The sequence below is a fragment of the Colossoma macropomum genome, unplaced genomic scaffold (assembly GCF_904425465.1).
Source record: "Colossoma macropomum unplaced genomic scaffold, Colossoma_macropomum, whole genome shotgun sequence".
Taxonomy (NCBI): domain Eukaryota; kingdom Metazoa; phylum Chordata; class Actinopteri; order Characiformes; family Serrasalmidae; genus Colossoma; species Colossoma macropomum.
The window spans coordinates 8,996,705-9,018,782 of NW_023494786.1; the positions used below are offsets into that span (position 1 = coordinate 8,996,705).

The 22,078-nt window shown below is 40.7% G+C and overlaps 1 protein-coding gene across 17 annotated transcripts in view; it reads right to left on the reverse strand.

Moving 5' to 3' along the window:
- Positions 1-18,292, reverse strand: part of phldb1b (pleckstrin homology-like domain, family B, member 1b) — a 102,763-nt gene extending 84,471 nt beyond the window's left edge. For 4 of the 17 annotated variants that reach the window (XM_036560046.1, XM_036560028.1, XM_036560020.1 and 1 more), the window contains exons 1-3: positions 14,286-14,631; positions 4,413-4,508; positions 470-593 (exon numbers count right to left, since the gene is read on the reverse strand). In XM_036560046.1, coding sequence (XP_036415939.1) covers positions 470-593; positions 4,413-4,466 — 178 coding nt within the window. In that variant the 5' untranslated portion in view covers positions 4,467-4,508; positions 14,286-14,631. Of the gene's footprint in view, positions 1-469; positions 594-4,412; positions 4,509-4,631; positions 4,715-6,576; positions 6,714-14,285; positions 14,634-18,103 lie in introns of those variants that run through there. The other 13 variants (XM_036560013.1, XM_036559995.1, XM_036559961.1 and 10 more) reach the window with 8 other exon arrangements.
- Between the last annotated feature and the right edge of the window lie 3,786 nt (positions 18,293-22,078).

Consider the following 22,078-nt stretch of genomic DNA (forward strand, 5'->3'; position numbering starts at 1 on the left):
TTTCTGGTGTCCAAATTTTAACTTCTTTAGTTTAGCACTTTAGCTATGAGGCTAACGTTGCTAATAAATACTAGAAATCAATAGTCACCCAAAATTTCCTTTCCCCTTAAATACATCCTTAAAACATCTCTCAACCCACTCAAACTGCATCTAGGTCTTCATAAAGGTCACGCAGATGTCTGTGCAGCCTTAATGAAGACCTGTGGGTGTGGTTTGAGTGGATTGAGAGATTTTGAGAATTTATTCACAGAAACGATTTAGGTGTCTATTGACTTCTAGTGTTTGTTTGCAATGTTATAACCCAAAGAAGCAAAATTTGGACACCAAGCATGTCTTGGCTGATAGATTACACCTGAGGTAAGTGTAAAATGTGAAAGTTTGCAGACACTTGGCATACAAAGATGAATAGTACATAAAAAGAAATGTCTTTAGGGATATGTTTTTACCCAGAACTACCTCTTCCACTCACCTTCAGGCAGGGGCAGCAGTGTGATGGCTGTGCTAAGACGGCCACTCCCGAGACTGACCAAATGGGGGCGCTCTGCCTGGACCTTCAGCCCTTTTCCTGTCTCAATCAGGTCCAGCGGTGTGCTCTGAGGAGTGAGTAAGCATGCAAGGTCAGGGTCTAATCTATGCATTAGGAGAAAACTAATGCATTGAATTCACTTGACTCAAATATGCGCATCATTTCTACAAGAATAAAATATGTCAACACAGTCTTCTCTGTTGTTTCACTTTAATTACATTTGGCAACAACTGTTTTACTATACTTTTTACTACTTTATTTCTATCAGTTGATCTGATCTGCTGATCTGGGGCAGACAAGCAATATACAGGAAATACCGTGGACCAATTGTTATTTTAGGGAAGAATGTGAAGCATCATTGAGGTAAACAGCATTGCGTTCTCAGCTTTGGATTTCAGTGGTAAATGCTTGAGGAATTTCTGTCACAATCAAACAGAATAAAGCACCATCTACATAAATGTATCTATATAAACATGAGTTACAATGACATGTAATTTCAAAATTCCAGATTGTTGGTCTACGGAGGGACACTTAGCCGAGGACGCAGCTCACACACTGTGTTGCGCCAAGTGTGTGAGCTTCCCTTCTGCTGTGGAAAAAAATAGAAAGCTGGGACGCTCAAAGCCAAGTAAGGGGTGGTTGTCATGGTAACGGTGGGAGCTGCGAGTGCCTGGGAAGGAATTGCCGAATCTTTTCTTTTTGCTATCTTGTAATGACATCATCCTCCTGAAGACATTGCATTCTTTTCTTGGGATTGTAATGGGGACTTCAGTGCAAGGCACTGTGTTGCTTATACTGTTTCAGAATATGCACTGAAAATCATGCTGCATATAGTTTATGTCATTTATTCTTTCATTAGATTTTTTTTATTTAATATATTTTAACCTGCAGCTCTTTCTCAGCTCGGAGCTGACACTAATCTTTGATAAATGGTATATCATTGGATTAATCTGGCTACCCGTGACCCTTTAGAAGAGATTATCTAGATTGAATTAGTCCTACCAGTTAAAGAGATTCTAAGAGGATTTCAGTGATAGGGATGTTAGGACGTGTGTCGGTAAAGGGTGATAACAGCCCTGCCATTGGAAACACTTTGTCAGATCTGAGATTAAATGGCAAGGATGAGCTGGTGTGATGAATTCCCTCTGCTGTACACATTCTGGTCACTGAGTATAGTTTCCTTTAAGAGGAAAATTTCCATTCAGAATCAGTTGTAGTCCAGGACTAACCAAAATCCCTGTCCAGGAAACTGGCCCTGTATGTCCAAACGTTTGTAGATATTCTTCTCATTCAACGTCTCTTTGGACATGAAGGGTTTTAAAAGGGAGTTTGTCCCCCCTTTGGCTTATTAGCTTCTACTGTTGGATGTTGGAACATTGCTGTGAAGGTTTGGTTGCATTCAGCCAAGAGCATTAATGAGGTTAGGGACAGAACACAGTTCCATTGCCCAGTGTTGGGGGGCTTTATACCCTTGGCGTTGGGCATGGTGACCTTAGGCTCATATGTGGCTGCTCCAGAACATCCCATTCTGTTGGTAGTGCTTTTTGGAGATTATACAAGCTGTATGTGTCCAACTGAACACCTGTTTCAGCGATGGGTGCACCTTAAAGTAGTTGAATTCACTAATAAGTAGGGGTGTCTGTACGTTTGGACATATAATGTACTTCACCAATCAGCATTGTGCAAACTGTGTGCCCAAATCATCATTTTCCTCACACTGAGTTGAGTCATTAAGTAATCTAAAACAGACTTGCTTATGTGGTGTTTTCACATAATAATCACCTTTATACTTTAGGCCCAGTTCATGAAAGTCTTGGTAAGTATCAGGTGTGTTAGATTAGGGAAGCCCAAAAATGTGCATAGCGAAGGGCCCCCAGTTCTGAGAGCGATGTTTCACGCTCTGTCTGTTACTTCCTTGTCTCACTGCTGCTAGCTAGACACTGCCTCACTGACATGCCCCAGCTCTGTGAAACAGACCAGGATAAAGGCTCACTATCTGGTTAATGTTTTCTGACCTCACGTCACTCCATAAGCTGTGTGGTTTCTTTCCTCACTGTGCTTATCTGTGTAACAGCTCTCGCTAGAGGTTGAGTTACATACTGAATGGTGACTTCTTTCTCACATTAGTGTACCACTGAAACAGACTCTCATTATGCATTATGTGTGTTCTTCTTCTCCTTCAACATCAAAATAAGTCAAAAATTCTTTACATGCTCCTTCTCTAAGAAAAGATGAATGCTTAACAAAATATCACAGTGACAGCGTAGCATGTCAAGATATGGGAGCACTGAATGCCTCTGAAGTGAAAGCTACCAATGTTCTTGCTACAGCATTGACCTTGTTTATACATTATGAATGCTCCTACAGCTCATGAACAATAATTCCAAAATACTGTTATCTATAAAAAAGGGATAAACATACGGGCAAAATCCAAAGATGGCTTGTACTCTTTTAAGCTGTGGATAGATAACTTTTAAAGCCACAAGCCACCCATATGTTAACATCTACTTTAGAATATGAAAGGAGATTTAGTTAGATAGGTCATTGATATGACGTGCATTTTTTGTGTTTTTGTGTCCTAAGTCTATTATGTGTCCTAAGTCTAGTATTTTAATAAATACATGACATATATGAAATTAATGAAACATTATCTCTTTTATGTGAAACCATTTTCACTGCATCCATATAAAATTCATCTAGGCAGATACCTGTTTAATTTGAAATTAGTCTGAAAAGTCAGGTGACACAACCAGTACAGTTCAATGTAAATGATGCAACCAGACAGTTTTAATAACTGAAATAGGCCATTAAAAGCTTTGATAACACTAGCTGTATTAAAGATATAAAATACACATAAATATAAATACAAACATATATGTGGATATAAAAATGCACATCATGTCCTTTTTCATCAAATTTTATTAAAAAATACTTGCCAAGTTTTTCATGAACTGGGCCAAGAATTTACAAGTGGATAATAGGTGTAAAAAATGCATAGAATTTTTTCCTTAGCCCGAAAAGATTGGACACAGTTCAGGCTCCTGGCTGCTGGCTGTTTTTACCATATAGCATATGTAACATACTTTTGTGCATATTTATAGAAAGCAGTGTCAGTTACAGTTTTTATACAATTTTAAAAACGTTATTTGTCAATGTCCCACATATTTTTTCTTTTAAAAGGCACACGAGGACCTAATCAGCAGGTTTTAATTTGCCACAGTAACAGAACAACCTGCATAGTTAATAACAGTATTAATAACAAATGTTAACTAATAATAATTATATAATAGAATAATAATAGAGTCATTTCTATAATTTTTTTCTACTCAAAAAACTAAAGCATGAAAATATATATGCTTCACCCTGGAAAGTAAATGTAGTGTACCTTTAAAACTCATATAAGCTACACAGTTGGACCTTAAGGAGCTTGTTTTACCTTTGATAGTGCATTTACATTGTTTGTACCTTGGGGAGACTAAGATTTTACCAAGACGATACCTTGGTACTGACAGTGTAGATGTCAGTATGCCATACAGTGTCAAAAAACATATAGAAAAGTTTTTAACAAAGGGATTAAGCCTAGTCCTGAACCACATTTTCCTCTCAGTGGAGAGTCTCCATTCAGAATGCTGTGTAGTTCACTACTAGGATTAATCTTTGTCCAGGAAACCAACATTATAAGTCTTTATTTAAGATATTCGACACAGTGAGGCAAGTGTGTGATGATTCAGGTAGGTAATCTACATTAGCCGTGGAACTCCAGTGCAAAACTGAAGAAGCAAAATTCAGACAGTAAACAGGGCTGATTGACTATGTTTGGTTTAAGGAACAAATTGAATGCATTTGATTTGTGTGCAAACCATTACTTTAAAAGACACAGTCTCACCTGTAGCACCTGATGAGTCTGGCGGCCATGCTGGTTTCTGTTCAGATGGTCCATGTCTGCTGCGTTATCTGTCACTTCCTCTAATACGTGAGCATCCTGTGGAACACAAGGGCAACCTTGAGAACTGCAACTGTTTTGTTATGTCTGAACAAAACTTACTCACGGAATACAGTGTGTTCTTGAATGTTGTCTACAGTGTGTGGCACACAGTTCAGCTACCTTTATCAGCAAGCATAAGGCCTTAGTCTGTTTCTGAAACTGCTGGTTCTCATGCACACTGATAAGCAATGTTTCCTTTCCTGTGAGATCCGTGGCTAAATTCAGAATTGAGCCGCCTCTCAAAGACACAGATGCAGCCAAGGAAGGCGGAGTTTCTCGTTCGTTATGTCAGTGAAGATGGCTTCAAATGTGGCCAAGAAAAGCACCTATCATTTCTGAGAAACTGAAGGACTCAGCTGGTGTACTTTGAGACCTTCAGTCACCCAAAATCCTTCATGTGTTGCGCAAAACCATTTGAAAACTGGTACAATATAATGGTTCAATAACACTTTGCATGATTAATGGGTGTTGTGAAAGCGTTCTTCAGATTGATGACAAATGTGCTGTAGATGGTTGTACATAGAACCTTTTTGAAAATGGTTCAAATTTTCAAGGTTCTATATAGAGCCATTTTCTTTACTAAAGAACCCTGGAAAACCATTACCTTTAAGTGTGTATGAGAAAGGTGCTATATAGATTAAACGTTTTAGTAGAGATCTCAATAACATCACAAATTATACACACATTTATCTAAAACTGTACTAACTCAACCATTTCTCATCCAAGAGAGTTTTTTTTTATTTTGATACTGTAAATAATTATGATCATTTTCATCTGGGTATAAAGTATCTTATGTCTCTTAATGCTATTTCTCCCAAAGAATTTTAGAAAAATCAAATTAAGTCTCCTGAGCACTCAAAGACCAAGCTTTGAGCAATTAAAGTTTCCTCTGGGAAACGTGAAGTAATCTCAATGGAATCAGTATGTATGTATATAATAATATAATATATAATATAATAAATGGAGTCAATAAAAATGACTTATACAGATTATACACCACTATCCAATTATTTCAGCACCTTTTTTAATCAAAGAATACTCATTTCCAAGACCACCATTGTGACTTATGATTAAACTGTGACTCAACACCTTTTTTATCAACATTTTTTAATCCTATCCAATCAAAAGACTATTTGTTACTCAATTTACATGCATTTTTGTTCACTCCATTTTTACTTCACATGTATCTTCATCAGTATATTTGTGCTACTTCCACCTCTCATACTCGCCAGTCTATTGACTTTAACACAGGCATCAGCATGTCAGAGTGAGAGCAAAACACTAGCATGCTTTCTCACGCAGCCGCAACACTGCTACGATTAACAGAATTGGCTCATACAATGGAGACATTTACAGATGCGTCGAATTTCCCCATTCAGCTGAGCTGAAGAAATATTCTCACATTCTCAGCCGTGCTCTCTTGAGACCCGACACACTCACACATACACACTGCCCTCCCCTGGAATTCCTGCCCGCTTGCTCACAACCTGGCTTTGACCTCCTCTTCAGCCAAAGCAGAAAGAAATGAAGCGTCACTTTAAAAATGGCTATATTTGTCCATGACCTATATTTAGACACAACTAGAAGTCTATAATGTGGCAGAACTGCTTGAAGCACCCATCCCTGCAAAGTGCCTGTGGTGAAATCAAATGTGAGAGGCTCAAACCTCAAATTGCACAAAGCTTAAGTAATTACAGCAGTTACTCTCCCTGATAGTGATCCAGGAAATATCAAAACACTTCATGTTTCAGAAGTGGTTGCTGGATGGGAGGGTGTCATATCGCATCATAAATCTCTAAAGTTGGAAAACTTATAATCATCACACTGCAAAATAATATTATATTCCAAATAATGAGATAATGCAAAATGGAAAAAACTGGAAAGTCCAACAAGATAATAAATTGAAATACATTCGAATTCATTCAGTTTTAATAAGTTGCAGCCACTACTTCTGATAGAAAAATATTACACGTCATCATTAAGTAAGTAGGACTACCTAAGAAAATGCACTTGGGTACCAAGCCGCTTTGCAATGATCTTAATCTGAAAAAAAAATAAATTTTACCTGTGGCCAGTTGTCCAGTGAATAAAGTGCCTTCAGCCCGCAGTGTCCCTAACCATTCTACAGCCAACTACGTGTATTATTGTCTGTTAGTCTTTGTCCCTTTCATAGAGTAAAGAGAAGATTCTGCCTCCTAGACACGCCGCAGACCTGTCTGTACACGCTGCGCTGAGCTGGAGCCTGCATTCCTGCCCACCAGCCAAAACCCTGATAACAGATGCTGGAGTGCAGTTCAAAAAAATGATGGAGAAGGAGAAGAAAGGGGTGGGGGTGGAAGAAGAGGACGATGAAAAGCATAAAGGACTTTTGGAGGAAGCTGATGCTTAGACAAGGCAAACGTGCAAAATCATGACTGGGAAACAATGAAGCCGCTGTATGTAGGTCATCAGTGTGCATACAATGAGAGAGTACTGAAGGCAGATAGTAGGTTCTTCCGTTCGGGCTGCATCTGATCTTCCCACCGAGTCTTTTTAATGATCATATGCCTTTTGGCTTATTAAAGCTACTGACTGACTTTTCTATGAGAATCATAGATCATCAACTCTAACTAGGTGAAAGACAACCAGGGTTCCAGCATGGTGTTTGCTCTTCAGGCTTCCTCTCAGTCTCTCTTTTGTATGCTGGAGATACCTGTTGTTTAGCAGTGGGACAGGACTGAAAGCTTGGCTGATTGCAAGGCATTGGGACAGACCTCTACATGGGCTGTCCAAACCACAGGTCACAATTTGCAAAGAGGGCACAAACAAGCCAGTTGCTGAAATGCAGAAATGCCTGCATTCCCATGTGGAGCATGCGTGGCAAATTGTGCATTCTTTCTTTCTAAAAACTGTAGGGTCGTAAAGAACAGCTGGAGAGCTGTTTCCACTGACCTCCAGTGCATTTTGAGGATGAACATGTGAGAACGAGAAACCAAACTGCTGTCCTGTTGACATGTTTGCTATATTCTAAACATCTTTGAGGCAGTAGTTACCCATCATGGTATCCCTGCCCTGCACAAGAGCCAGGAAAATGCAAAAATATGCAGAGAATGTCATACCAAGGACTAGGAGTAGGGACCATTGCATTAGGGCAGTGGATCCCAACCTTGCTGGTGTACCTTTGGCCTTCACATTTTAGTGTTTTCTCTGCTGTCCAATTTAGTTGAAAGTTCTCAATTAGCTGATGAGTTGAAACAAATGGGTTGGAGCAGGGAAATACCAAAATGTGCAGGTATTGCTGGACTGGTTATATTGAATTTCATGTGTTTTTTTTGTCATTTGCTTTGTGCTGCTTCTTGACGTCAGAATGCTTGATGAGAAGAACATAAAATCATGGATGAAAATCAGACAAGGCTCATTTATAATTAAACATATGGTGGTTTTCCCACCCTAATTATGCGCACTCAGGTTCAGTAGCGTGTCCCACTTGCAAGCCACCAGAAAAACTCAAATGTTACCCCCACATCCTAAAGCCAACAAGCCAACTGCCTTCATCAAGATTACCCAGGCCCACACATTCCCACCAGTCATTGCTTCTCTCACAAGTCCAGATCCCTTGCCTAAATGTATTGCTCTCAGTCACTACAGCAACAAATATGGTCTGCGCCTAAATAGTTCACAACCATGCATGAGCATTGCCCTTACATAAACCATAATTCACGGAGTGATATCCATATTAGTGATTAGCTCACTTTTTTCCTGTACCGCCCTAGTCATATTCCCCACACCTGCTTCGTTTCAATGAAAACCAATGTGGCTAAGTGAGCAAATGCACCCTGGTCTGAATATACAGATCGGTTTTGGACACTTAAAATTTGCAATGTAGAAGATCGAAAACAAATTTGAATTGCCCTGCAGTGTGAGGGCAATTCACTGGACACAATGGACTCAGCTCTTGAAGGGCTTGGTAATTACTTGAATCAGGAAAGCTGAATCAGGTGTTGTAGATCAAGGAAAATGCAAAGATCAGAGACTGAGAACCACTGGAGCAAGAGAAGTAGGTTTTGGAAAACTGTAAGAGGGAAGAGCAGTCAGCTGATCTGAGTGGCAGCCTTGTGGGCTGAAGGGAGAGCAGGAGCTCCTGGCAGACTTGTCTCTGGAGGGAAGAAGTGCCTGCGCTGCTAGGAATCTTAATGTTTGACTTCATCCCCCTACTTCAAATTATTCAGCAGTGGTTTAACCCTGCAGAGGAATCACAGTGCCTAGTGTCCTTCAGACTGGCTCTGGAAGGTTTTGGAATTTCCCTCAAGTTCATGCCCCATATGCTCAATAAATACTCAATAAATGAAGACAAAACGATTAGTTGGTGAAAACATATGGAATATGGAAACTCTCAGAGAGTCATGCCGGAGTAGCGTAATAACAGCCTACTGTTTTCTGCCCAGCAGCACTGAGAATTAATCATCAGTGGAATTTCAGTTAGGCTGGAGGAAAGAGAGAAAGTGCCGAGAAGATTTTTGCTGGCAGGTTATCTTCCTTTGGCAGCTGTCTAATCCTAGGCCTCCACCTGGTGGTGAGCACCACTTTCTAATGTTATCTGTACCTCCCTCTACCCCAGCCTCATTACTGGTTAACTACAGGAGAAGTAGAAAAGGATGTGGCCATCACTAAGCTAGGGAAGTCACGTGGCCAGTGGTGTAGCTACCAGCAGTGCAGGTGAGGCAAGTGAGCCCATAGCATGGTGGGGAGTTGTGCCGATCCCCTTCCATTTTTATTGGCCCCTTTATATTGCTTCTAATGCAGTTCTAGGCCAATGGCTCATGGTTAGGTACTATTATTTAATATGCTTGAATCATTAGCCTACATTAGAGCAGGGACATAGTATAGCATGGTAAAAAAAACTAATTTCAGTACTGTGAAAAAGTGACACAAACAATGCAATTCACACCTAGTGCTATAAAATGTTGGACTCCTTTTTTTAACAGTGGTATGCTGTAAGGTGTTATAAAACTAATGTTAGCCTGTTAATTGTGTGGTAAGCAATTATGTGCCATAATTAATATTCAAAAATGTATATTTTTCTATGAGTATGGTAATGGATGGAAACTAGCTAAAAAGAAGTTAGTTAGAGGTTAGTTAGTGGTCATCCTCACTATATTGTCGTCTCTGAACCTTAATACTTACTGGTAGGCCTCCTCTGTAATCAGGCCCAGAAATGGCTACAGCCTTTCTGAATGGAAAGTGCTCAGACAGCTCTATATGGCAAAGGAACATGATCTGTTGCGTGATGATTTAGATGGAAAAACAATAATACAATAAAAAATAAATGAAATAATGTCCTTATCAGTAGGTTATGGGGAAGTCAGAGAAGCCAAAGGTACACAAGTTATGACGTATATGCAAATTAGAGATGTAAAAATATCCAACGCAACTTTTTTTATCAATATGCCAAAACCTATGCAACAACGTTGTTTCTTTTGCCGGAAATGACATCATTACATAAAGTGTTTTAGCATTAAAGTCAGTTTGATGGAAACAAGCTGTTGGGCAGCAAACATTGCAATTTTTTACACATTTAATCACTTGCAGTTGCACAGACAGTTCAAGGAAACTTTGCTACTGTAGCTCCATTGTTGCTGTCTTCAATAGCATGCAAGCACTCTTTTCAAGCAGCTGGCTGACCATTTGCTGGCTGGATGACACATGGGAGCACAATGCCTCAGGCCTTTTCTCATTCAGAGACACTAGACTTCAGAAGATGCGCTCAGAGGGGAGACACATGTGGAAAACCAGTTGTGCAATGCACCACATTGTGCATGCAGACAGGATATTGAGGGGCAGAAGTAGAATACTTGACATTTCTGTGAGCATGTGATTATGGCCACCCTTGTACCCAGTGAAAGATGTGGCTAGCTAAACAGCATTCTCCGTTTTAGACCACGCCACAAGTATGTAACAAAAAAACAACTGAAGGATAAAATGGGCAAAACAGTAAATGTATCTTTAGGAAGATATGTGTAGGCACGCTTTCAAATTATGTAACAGTTTTTGGACGCTATTCAAAACCCAATTTGGTAAGTGAGATAGCAAATTCATGTGATCTTCAATAAAGAGCCTGACAAAAAAAAATAAATATTTAAACAGCTCTTAAATATTTCCAGCAGCAGACCTTGTGATCTTTTTGCTCACGGTTTTCCTTCTGACTTTTCTGCTTCAGCGCTTTTAAGTCCGGCAGTAAAAAGATTATTAGACTTGTAAGAGCCACCTGGCGTTGTTTTATAATGCTGAAGGGAATCTCTGGTATTCCTCACTGACGCTTCATTGTTTCTGAAGACAGCGCTTCAATGCATGGAGAAGAACCAGGAAGCTAGGAAGCTGCCTACCCTGCAAAGACCCTTAGACAAGTGCAGGTCAAAGGAACACCATCAAAGGTTTCCATGGGCATGTTTCTGTTAATGTCAGTTAAGTATATGACCTTCCTTTACAGGGCACCGAGAACAAAAGGAAGCTGTAAACTGGGCTAGACACAAGAACGGGCATGGAAGAATGTGGGTTGGGCAAGAATCAAAGGCCAAATGGGGGAGAAGATGGACTTGCTATTCTTTTGCAAGAATTATAATTCTGAATTGGCTGGACAATACAAGAATTCATATTTTCATCCCACACTATAACTCATCTAACCCGCAGTCAAGAGGTTCATTTACAGAAGGACAACAACAGCAGCTGCCAGTTTGTCAACAGGAACAGTTTCCAATTTAACTGGTCCATGCAAATGCACTTTTTTGCAAAAGCAGTGGTCCAAAAGCAATTCAGCAGTTCCAGGTGAAGCAGAAGATATCACCAGCTATTTTTTACTGCATTGCCAAGTCTTTCGTGCATCCGAATTCCAGCCTTGCATCCACAACAATACTCAAATAGATGATTGTAGGGATTCCCTGGCATCATGTGAACCCACCACTGGTGTGGAATAAAATTCCAATGTGACCCATCATTACAGAGTCACGACACAATAGCCGTTGCAGCAGAGCAACCATGCCCAAACCACAGCTCACTAAGATAGCCGTCCTTCAAAGGAAAGGAAAGAAACAAAAACAAGTGGCAGAATAAAAGAGCGACAGGAGATTGGCGTGTCTATATGTAGACTTCCTGTAAGGATATAGAGGAGCAGGCTGTTTCCTGTGAACCCATACTGGGGCAATCCCTTCTGGGGCTGAGAGAAAGGCACATCACTGTTTGAGACATATTCTCTATCTAATATTAAAATGTGTAGCTCCAGACATCCATGCTAAAGCTACAGAACTCTTGCTACAAGGGACTGCTGGGTAGATCAGCTACAGCCAAGAACTGTTTCTCAGCTCTGAAATGCATAAACAATGGAGGCTTAAGTTCACTTTCCGTTCTGATGATGGGTTTGGGCTTAGCTAAACTGTGATGAAATCCAAACCGCAGAGAGATGAGTTGGTCTAACCAAAAGCACTTCAAGAATGAGCAGAAGAATCACCACGTCACATACTGAGACCAGAAAAATTTGTAACAGTGCCTTGTGAAACGCATAAACTCAGCACTTTCATAGGGAAAAAAGTAATGTAATCTACACAATCTTATTCTCACTCAAGATGTAGTTCATCAATCCAGACATGTTTGGTGTCAGAAGTTTGCATCTTTAGTTTTGCACTAGAGCTACAAGGCTAATGTTGTATCTCCAGTGCAAAACTAATGTTGTAAAGTAATAGAAGCTTAGGCTAACATACCCACTAGCATTGTGCCAACTACATGACTAAATAAATAAATATACTTGAGTCAGACTGTCAGGTTAATTCCTTTTATATAGACTTGCTTAGGTGCTTCCTGGCCCTATATGATTTACTGTTACCTATAAAAACCAACAAAAGTATTTAGCATAGTTAAAAACAATAGCAGCCGATACTTGGCGCCATACTTTTGTCCATTTTTATAGATAACAAGTAATGTAAAATTGTATACATTTGATTTCATTTCATTACCACTTTAAGACTTTGTGGAATACAGAGATATTGGGTATTGGACTTGAGCTTGAAGCATCTTCTATATGCTTATAGTGAATGGCTGGTAAAGGCCAAGCCTGACTAACACATCCCTGGCCAGGATTCTGCTGTTTGGAGTGACTGAGTCAGTCTTTCCCTATCTCCCAGTAAAACCCCACCCGCCCACCCCCCATGTTTAGGGGGTCCGCAGCAGCAGTATATTCCAGCAGGCTCTTGCTCAAATGTTCCGTTGACTTTGGCTGTTTGTTTCCCAAAGACACCGAGCTCGACAGGCATTCCAACGCTGCCGGCACAAAGAGTTCTTTTCAACATGCATAATCCCTGCAGAGGAGTGGGGAAGGGGCCTGGCCCTCCTCCACCATCAGCGGCGGCAGACGCACGCATGCTCGCACACTGCTTTCTGCAGCAAAAGCTCCTGAGAGCTGCCCAACCTGTGTGAAGAAATTGTTGGCTCTTGCTATCTAATGAGTGAGCGCTGTGTTCTTGTGTGAAGCATGGAGGAAAGTAGGAGCCATGTTTGAAATGGTCTGGTCAGAGTCTCATTTCAGTGTGGGTCGGTTGTCTAGCCCATATGATTGGTTTCAAGTGCAGAGCTTTTACACTGTTTGCAATATTGAGAACTGTCTGTCATTTCAGAGAATGCTATAACAGGTGGGTTGTAGGGCTGCATTCATGTTGCAGGTTTGATGTGGCCGAAATCCAGTTTGAATGTGACACAGGTCTGATTTCTTGGTGTGAAAACAAAAATCTCTTCAGAATTTTTTTGAAATCAGATTTGAGCCATTTTTACATTGTCTTACATCAGCTACATATAGCATTTGGCCATGTGATGTATTGAGAGCAGATCTGAGTTACACACTTTTCTTACACACTCCACTGCACATGTGTGCAGTGTGTCAACAGCAAATAGGAATAGCGGCTAATGATGATAAAATTTGTACGTGCAGATCCCTTCAGTACACACTAATGACAGATATGGGCTACTCTTAAACATCAGTGTGAACCATCAAGACAGACAGATCAGATCAGAGAAAAAAAATCAATAGACCTTCACTTATTTAAGTGTTGTCCAAGTTGTTCTAGACTGCAAGGTTCTCTTAATCAAGCCAAGTCAATAAAGTCTGGCTGGCACAGAGTGATGAGCAGGTGTTCCAAGCTTTCATTTGCAGGCATTGGGTACATCTATTTTGCATCTACAGTGCTGTGCAAAAGTCGGACCCTGCCCATGTTCAACCCAAATTGTCAAATACAAGTTATTTTCAGTATCCAGAGAAAGCAGAAACAAACATATTTAACAGAAAATTACACGTAAGCCTCAACTGCGAAAAGACTTCCTGTTCAAAGAGACCTAGGACAATATTATACCTGTACTGACTAGAAACATGACTAACTCCATTACATAATGCTGCCTTATCTGAATGAAGCCACTAGTGCCATGACTGTTCTAAAAATGTCTTATATCATTCGCCATTCACTTGTTTTTATTCCTGTCCAAGATGTGCTAAGACTGCCCCAGTGAGGTACTCTAAATCAAGCCAAGTCAATAAAATCTGGTTGGCATGGAGTGGGGGGCAGCCTTGCCCAGGTGTTCCAAGTGGGACTTGAATCCCCCGGCTAATCTCCAACCAAAAACCGCTGACAAAGGAAAGCCCAGAGCCAGGAATTTCAATTCATCCACTGACTGCCAGAAAAGTGGGGCTTCAAAAACAGGGCCTAGAGCCTCAAGGAGCTCCTTTCACTCCCCAGAAACAAGAAAGACGTCAACACTCACCTTTTCACCGCTACACTGAAAGGCAGCAGAGCTACAATGAGCTGTTCCCCCAAAGTCAAGTGTCCTCGAGTCACCCCTCTCTCAGCAAATGCCACTACACTCATCCATTGTGGAGAACAGACAACAGAAGAAGCTGCAAATCCATCAGGCTCAGTCTGAGGAGTAGGAGAGAGTGAACAGGGGAAATGCCGGGCAGTGGATGGTAAAAATGTGTGAAGGAGGGCTGAGAAGAAGGAGGAGGAGGTGGAAGCGAGGGAGAGGAAACAGCTTTGGAAACGTCTTTAGCTAATGGAAATCTCGTCAGTGACCTCCTTCCTCCATCTCGCTGGTGGAACCGCCTTTTTATGCTTTGGATCACTTTTTTGTGATGAAATTCACCTTTCTACCATAAATCATATGATTTGAGTGAGAGTGTTTACAAAGAGGAGTCACTGTTTGACCCATTTGCACTGGTATTTAAATGGGTCACTGTATCCCCATTAAAGGGATACAACAGCTGGAGTCATTCAAACTTTATAGTCTGAAAAATAAAGGTGCCAAAAAGCATTTTATGCAGCGATGCTACAGAAGAACCACTTTGGTTCCCTTTCAATGGAGCCATTGGATGATTCTTTAAAGAAGGATTTTTGTAAATCAGTGTAAAGAGCCTTTTTTGAGCCTACAAGATTCACTGTCTCTTACTAAGTCACTGACTATCTGACTAATCTGATCTGTCCCTGTTAAAACACACAGGTGCGAAAATTGTCTGAGATAAACAGTATGTGGTACTACACACCACAATGAAGCTAACAGTAGTGAGAATGCACTGTATGTTTTGGAGTTCTCATCTAGCAGTTTCAGCAGTATTATTTGGAAATGTTTACACTCTTCCATGTGAGGATAAAGTAATGAGGTGTCAATATATGACCACTAAGTGCACGAGAATGTGTTGAATGGTCTCTTTGTAATGTCGTACCCAGTGTAACTTTAGCTAGCTCAGAAGCTGTAATGTTAGCATCATTAGCATGTATGCTAGCAGCTAAAAAACAAGTAGAACGTGCTTGACTTTGCACGATTCTGAGTAAATGGTCATTTGTGTGAGTGTCTGTAGAAATAATTTTAGTGTCTGTTATCATGCTAATATCAGTACTTGATTCTGCTAATTTAGACCTAGCTTTAGAGCTAAGTACATGTTTGTGGATTAATTCATGAATAGCAGTAGAATAACACAGCAAGAACCAATTAAGAACCGTTATTGTTAAGAATATTTGTCTGATGCAGCATATTTAACTGTAACCCTGCTGAAAAAAACAGCATGAATTCCAAGCTGGTTATGCCAGTCTATTGCTGGTTTAGTTGGTCACCCGGTATAGTCTTGCTGGTTGACCAGCATTCCAGTATCCAAAACACAACATACACTGGTTTTGCTAGTGACCAGGCCATTCTGGTCTATGCTGTTTTTTCTAGCACGGAAGATAGCGTCAGTCATGCTGTACTATTACTACGAAGGCCCATTCATTTCCAGGAGATTTGAAATCCGATTTTTTCCCAGAGCAGAAGAGCATCCAAAGCTTTGGGAGGTCACTATTAAGTCATGTCCCTAAGAAACTATGTAAACAGTGTGTGGAGAATGTTTCAGAGAGAAAGGGTGTTTGTATATCCTAGAGCAGAGTGGATAGCAGCAGCGTGAAATGCAGATGTTACAGCTGTTATGGAGCCAACAGTCTAATGCTCCTTTGGCTGGTTGTGAGACTGAGAGACACACACACACACAGACACACAGCACAGACACAAACACATAGTTTTTCCTTATAATAAATGAGTCGAAGCAACAAAGCAATAATGTGACCTGTGGCACTGTAATTATACTCAGTGACACATACGTCAAAACTGCCTAATTCAAATAGAACAACATACATTTCCAGTCAGGTGAGGTGATTACTTAAAGAGGAATTCCACTGATTTTTCAAAAATTCTGCAATATTCAGAGTGGTTTGATGTGAAATGCTCTGTTCTAGAGAAAGTTTTTTTTAAAGAGTTCACAGTGGTCTGGGGGAATTTGTGCCCATTCAGTCAAAAGACCGTCTGTGAGATCAGATATGGCTGTTGGATGAGAAGACCCGGCCAACAATTAGTGTTCTAATTAATTTGAAAAGGTGTTCACAGGGGTTGTGTTCAGGGCTCTGTGTAGGCCACTGGAGTTTCTCCACACCAAACTCGTCAAACCATGTGTTCGTGGACCTCACTCTGTGCACTGGAGTACAGTCATGTTGGAACAGGAGAGGGTCTTCCCCAATCTGTTGCCACAAAGATGGAAGCATATAATTGTCTAATATGTATTTATATGCTGTAACACTAACACTGCCCTTCACTGGAACTAAGTGGCTGAGCCCAAATCCTGAAGAACAGCCCTGGACCATTATCCCTCCTCTGCCAAACTTTACTGCCAGTGTTTGTCTGTGGAGATTGCGTGGCTATGTGCTTGTTTTTATACACCTAGCACCTAGCTGAATCACTTGAATTCCATAATCAGAATGGGTGTCCACATACTTTTGGCCAAGTGTATATTACATATATATTCATAAGTAATCAGGACATTTGGCTTCTTAATTGTTTTTAGGACAACAATAAAGACACACTAGCATGACCTTATAGAGTTCAGCAGAAGATGCAAACCTGTGGTAGGGCTTAAGAACGGAAAAGCTAGGTTGTAGCTGCGGACATATGAGTTAAAGCGTAATCTCTTTCTTCAGGCCCCTTAGTAATCATTCAGTCAATGCAATGGGATAAGATTTTTTAAATTAATATACTCGAAAAATTTCCTGTAGATCTGGTATCAGATTTAATAGAACACTGTTGGCTCTCTGTGTGTGAAATGCTGTGACTTTGCGTTGAGCTGCTAGCGAGCAATGTGGGGCGAAAGAGGGATAGAATAGGAAGAAATTGGGAAAAAGGAACTGTTCATGATCCAACACATTCGGGCTCGACTATTAAGTGTAGTCTGTATTGATGAAGTGATGGTCGACAGATGGAGCAGAAAGAATCTGAAGTGTACTTTAGCATTTAACTGCTCAGATCCAGTTCCAGCTCCAGATTTACTTCTAAATTCCTACACAGCCATAACCGGAGAAATCTTGTCTTGTTAAGCGCTCTTGATTCAAGCACAGGCAATTAGTGGGGCGCATGGATGCATGCCACAGAAATGGGGTCGAGGGCAAATACTGTGTGACTAGATTATTGCAGCACTGTCCTCATTGCTTTGACAGCACAGAACAAAGCCTTGATTATTATAGCCAAAGGCCAGAAAACCAGGGAATCTGTTTTTTTCTCACCGCTGAGCCTCAAAAGTGCATCTGATCACGGAAAGTCTCCTGCCTCAATGGCTTGCTCTGTTCAGAAGGAGGGAGGAGAGGGACTAGCCTGGCTTTGACCACATTCTTTAACTCCATCTCTCTCTTTCCATCTTTCTCTCAGCATTTCAGCACAAGGTTTTCATTTTTCTTTCAGCAGCTCAGATAACATGAGGATGGCCCCGTTTCTCAAGGCTGCACTTGCCAAGAACCGCTGGATGGCGTCAAGCTGAGCAGCAGTCCTGATAGCTGAAGAATTAATTCAGTCCTTACATTATGGCAGAGTAAGATAACACTTCCCTAGAAAGCAACTCTGTCCTATAGGATATCACAATGCCATGGTTTGTATTACAACTAGTGCTGATTAAGGCACAAATTATAACATTTAATAATGGATGCTTTCAGCATTACATGCACACCTTAGTAGATCAATTTAGCCAGCTCCTTTCTACAAAATGCAAAATATAGGTGTAAAAGATCTTTACAGACCTGATGACTTCAAGCAGCTTATGAAAATCTATATCCTTGGTAACTGAAAAGGCTCCAAAAGGCATCCGAAAGTTGAAGAAATTCCAGATACAGCATGGAGTATGGAGCGTGCTGGTTCCTGCATTTGCGAAGTCAACCTTGCACACTTAAACCCAGTTATGAGTTCTATTCACTACACTGTAGTCTCTCTCTCCCTCCCTCTCTCTCTCCCTCTCTTTCTCCCCCCTTAGTCGTCCTGCACCATCAGCCCCTCCTAGTCCAACACAAGGCCGTCATTATGCCGGTCAAAGAAATCCTCACTTGTTCACCATCCTTTTGCAGGGACCTGGAGGGTGGGGGTCCATTTAAAACCCTGCAGAAAAAAAGTTAACAAAACTAATTCCACCATTTGTGGGCAAAAGTCACCTGCTGCTTCAACGCTGCTCCACTTTTGGGGCCAGAAGAGGGCACCAGGGATGCTTTTCTGCACGGGAGGAACGCCAGGGTGCAGTACGGTTGGGGTCTGTTACTTGTGCTTTTCTGTGCTTCCCATGCTGTCTTCTATGCTGACCTTCACTAAAAAAGCCCAGTAGGATCAGGTGCTGACCTTCTATTTGGCAGCAACAAACCAAGAATAAACATCCTTCTGGCAGCTGTGAAATGATCATGGACTCTGAGTCACATTGTCAGAAATGATGTTAATTAACAGCCCAATTTTGTCTTGTTACTAATTTAACACATATTGTGTCAAAGCGCTCATATCCTGCATTTTACTTGCACTTCTCTCCACTCATGCCCATTTAGGTCCGCTTAGGACATTTCTGTGGGTTTTTGTACCGACAGTCATAACTCAGTTTTACAACCTTTCTTCATCCCTTATAATTAAACAGGCTGTTTTTGTTACAGTGCATGCCGTTAAAGTGAGGACTCACCAAGCCACTGCTTAGGAACCTGCAGCAACTATGTCTGAATGATGATCGCCTTCCATCAGCTCGCTGCCATCTCTCATGTGAAAATTTGTACTTAAACACATCACAAAGACGGCCTACACACACTTACTTATGCACCCGCGTGACAGGGAATGACCCTCTAACACAGGAGTGCACAACTCCAGCCCTTGGGTTGTGGATTCAATACCACAATGTGAAATTTGTGTGTGTCGTCCTTAACCGATGTAATAAAAAATAGTTGATGCTGTCAAAAGTTGACACATTAAGCTTAGGCTGCATAATGCAAGTGGGGTGGTGGTTTTCTCCGAGGGGGAATTCATTTACCCAATGAGCGCATTTGTGTTGTTTATGTAAGAGTTGAGGATGTGAAATAGGTGTCAAAGCTTATTAGCTACCAGGTATCTATCAGTTTTGGCCTGTTTTAGTTGTGTTTTCGAACTCACAAAACAGACATAATATCTAGGTTAACAATACATTTAAAATGTACTTTACCATTAACATTTATTGTGTTTGTACAGTCAGGAGCAGCTTGAATGTGCAGAAGTCTACATTCAGATTGCTGGAATATTACTGTGGTGGTCATGTATCCAACGGTGCTGTACAACAAATTCAGTAGCGCAAAGGAAGCAGACAGAGGAGTGCATTTCACAACTATAATGCTTGTTTATTAAGCAACGTGCTGAAACTGGCTAAACCTGTACAGGAGCTAATGCCAAAGCTAACAGTTTATGATTAAGGGGCAGGCGTCTTCTACATGAGGTATTATTTTCTGCTTAGTGAAGACTGTAGAAATGTTAGCTTGAGGTTTCATTGAGAACAGAGAAATATCTTTTCTAACTTAAGCTATCATGGTTAGCCTAGCCATACTAAGTTAGTTCACACTTATCTGGCATGTTCGTAGCACGTTATAGCACTCGTGTTTCATAGTAACATTAGCAGAATAAAGTAATATACAGTAGTTTGACCAGAGGCGTAGCCAAGGGGTCAGGGCTAGTCTGGAATGAATGGCCACTCTTCTGGCCACCGCAGTTAGCAAAAATGAAGCAGTCAGCCGCCATCATTAGCAAAGCATTGCGCTTTATGGTGAAAATCTGCCATCAAGTTAGATACCAGTCAGAGCTACTTTATGAAGTAGGCTTGTTTGAGAGTAAGATGAGTTAACTATCAAAAATTAGTCTAATTTCTTTTTACAGTTGAAAATGTGCATGTTTTGTAGGTTCCCTTGTACAGTGCTGTCTGGCTAGCCTTGTGATCATTAGACTCATGTAGAACCTGTAGAGAGGGCAGCCTAAATGAATAACTTCTATGGCCTGTCTATATGAAACATTAATACTGTACACTGAAAAAAGTGATACATTGAAATTGCTTGATTCAAAAACATAATTTGCTCATAAATGACTAAAATAGGTTACATCAACATAGTTTTGTCTTTCAGTTTACTTTCGACTATAGTTGATGTATTGATGAATTGACCAACACATCAACTTCTATGTCATTTTACTGTAATAATTCTTCTTAATAATAAAGTCTCTGGGTCTTATTTGGCCCCCCCATTCTAAAAGTTCTAGCTACGCCTCTGAGTTTGACACTTCACTCAGTGAGAAAGTACTGAGCTGCCAGTTTATTAGGTACCATTTCATCTTGTTGACCAACTATTTAAACACCAAGTTAGGCAAAACATGAAGACAGTACTATGGAATAAATGTTTGTACAGCAGATGCATGCACTGTTTTTTCGATCCTCTACAGTCGCTGGTCCTGGCTGCTCATTTTTTCCCCTCTCCATTTATCCCCCCATTCAAAAAGAAGGAGCCTTTGAAAGCGGTCAGCCTATTCTGTGAGCTGCCAAGACAGCTCTCGCTCTATTCTTAATCATCACAGGAAAAGTTCAGGGCACTTTTACGCTGGCTTCTCTCAAAGCATGGCTGAAGAATGACTGAGTGGCAGTGCTGGACTGCTGCTGTGTCTAGATGCAGCGATTCAGCTGCGTTAATTGGCCTAAGCTGCCACAGGAGGTTCACTCTTAGCAGCACGCAGTTCCACCTCATCCACAGAAAAATCAAACACCAAATGAACCATAAAAGATCTCTTCAGTCTCTTCCATTGAAAACTGTCTTTGACACCACTGAGCAGAATGTACAGATGAGATGTGGTGGGGAGAAAAAGGAACTAATGAAACTGCAGCATGAAGCAGTAAAGGCTGTTGGTGAAGGCCTTATAGCATCACACACACAAACATCTAGCCTCTAACTGAGCATGACCGGTGCGTGGTTAGTTGTCTCTCTCAACCAGTTATTAAAGTGTAATTAGCAGCACAATTTTTGAGCCATGCCTCTGTGTGTGTGAAGGAGAAGGCGGTCCAAACCATCACAAATACAGCTGTTAAACAACACAAAACCGCAGACTCTGTGGCCTACTCTAATTCTAAATGCACCACCCCGTGCTGAATTATGTTCGTTATTTATTACCGAATTTACAGTACTGTGCAAAATTTGGAGACCACCCTTTTAGTGCACCCACCCTTTGCCTTTATTACAGCCCCCATTCATTTAGGGAGTCTTGCATTTTCATTTTTTTTCAAAGAAATCTTTCCACACCTCCAAAGTTCAGTCTTAGAAGTTGGTTGCATTTTCTGCTTTAGACTCATCAATAAATAAAACCTTCCTCCACAGATTTCACACAGTTTCATTGTTCTACACTCTTAAAAAGTGTGTTATGTTTTTTCAAGGGTTCTTTATCAAGACAGTGGTTCTATATGTAACCTTAAATACTCAAAAAAAAAAATATTTGCATGCTTAAATGGTTCTTCAGATTGAGATAGTATGTATATATAAATGGTTTTATATAGAATCATTTTGAAAAGAGTTCTATATAGCACCAAAAGGGTTTGTTACAAGCTTGACATCACAAGCAGTAGAAGGAATCTTATTTATATAGAACCATATACAACACATCATCAATCTGAAGAACAATTTTGCAATGCAAAGAGCCATTTAAGCATTAAGCAAATGGTTCTTTGAGCGTTCATAGTTTACATACACACTTAA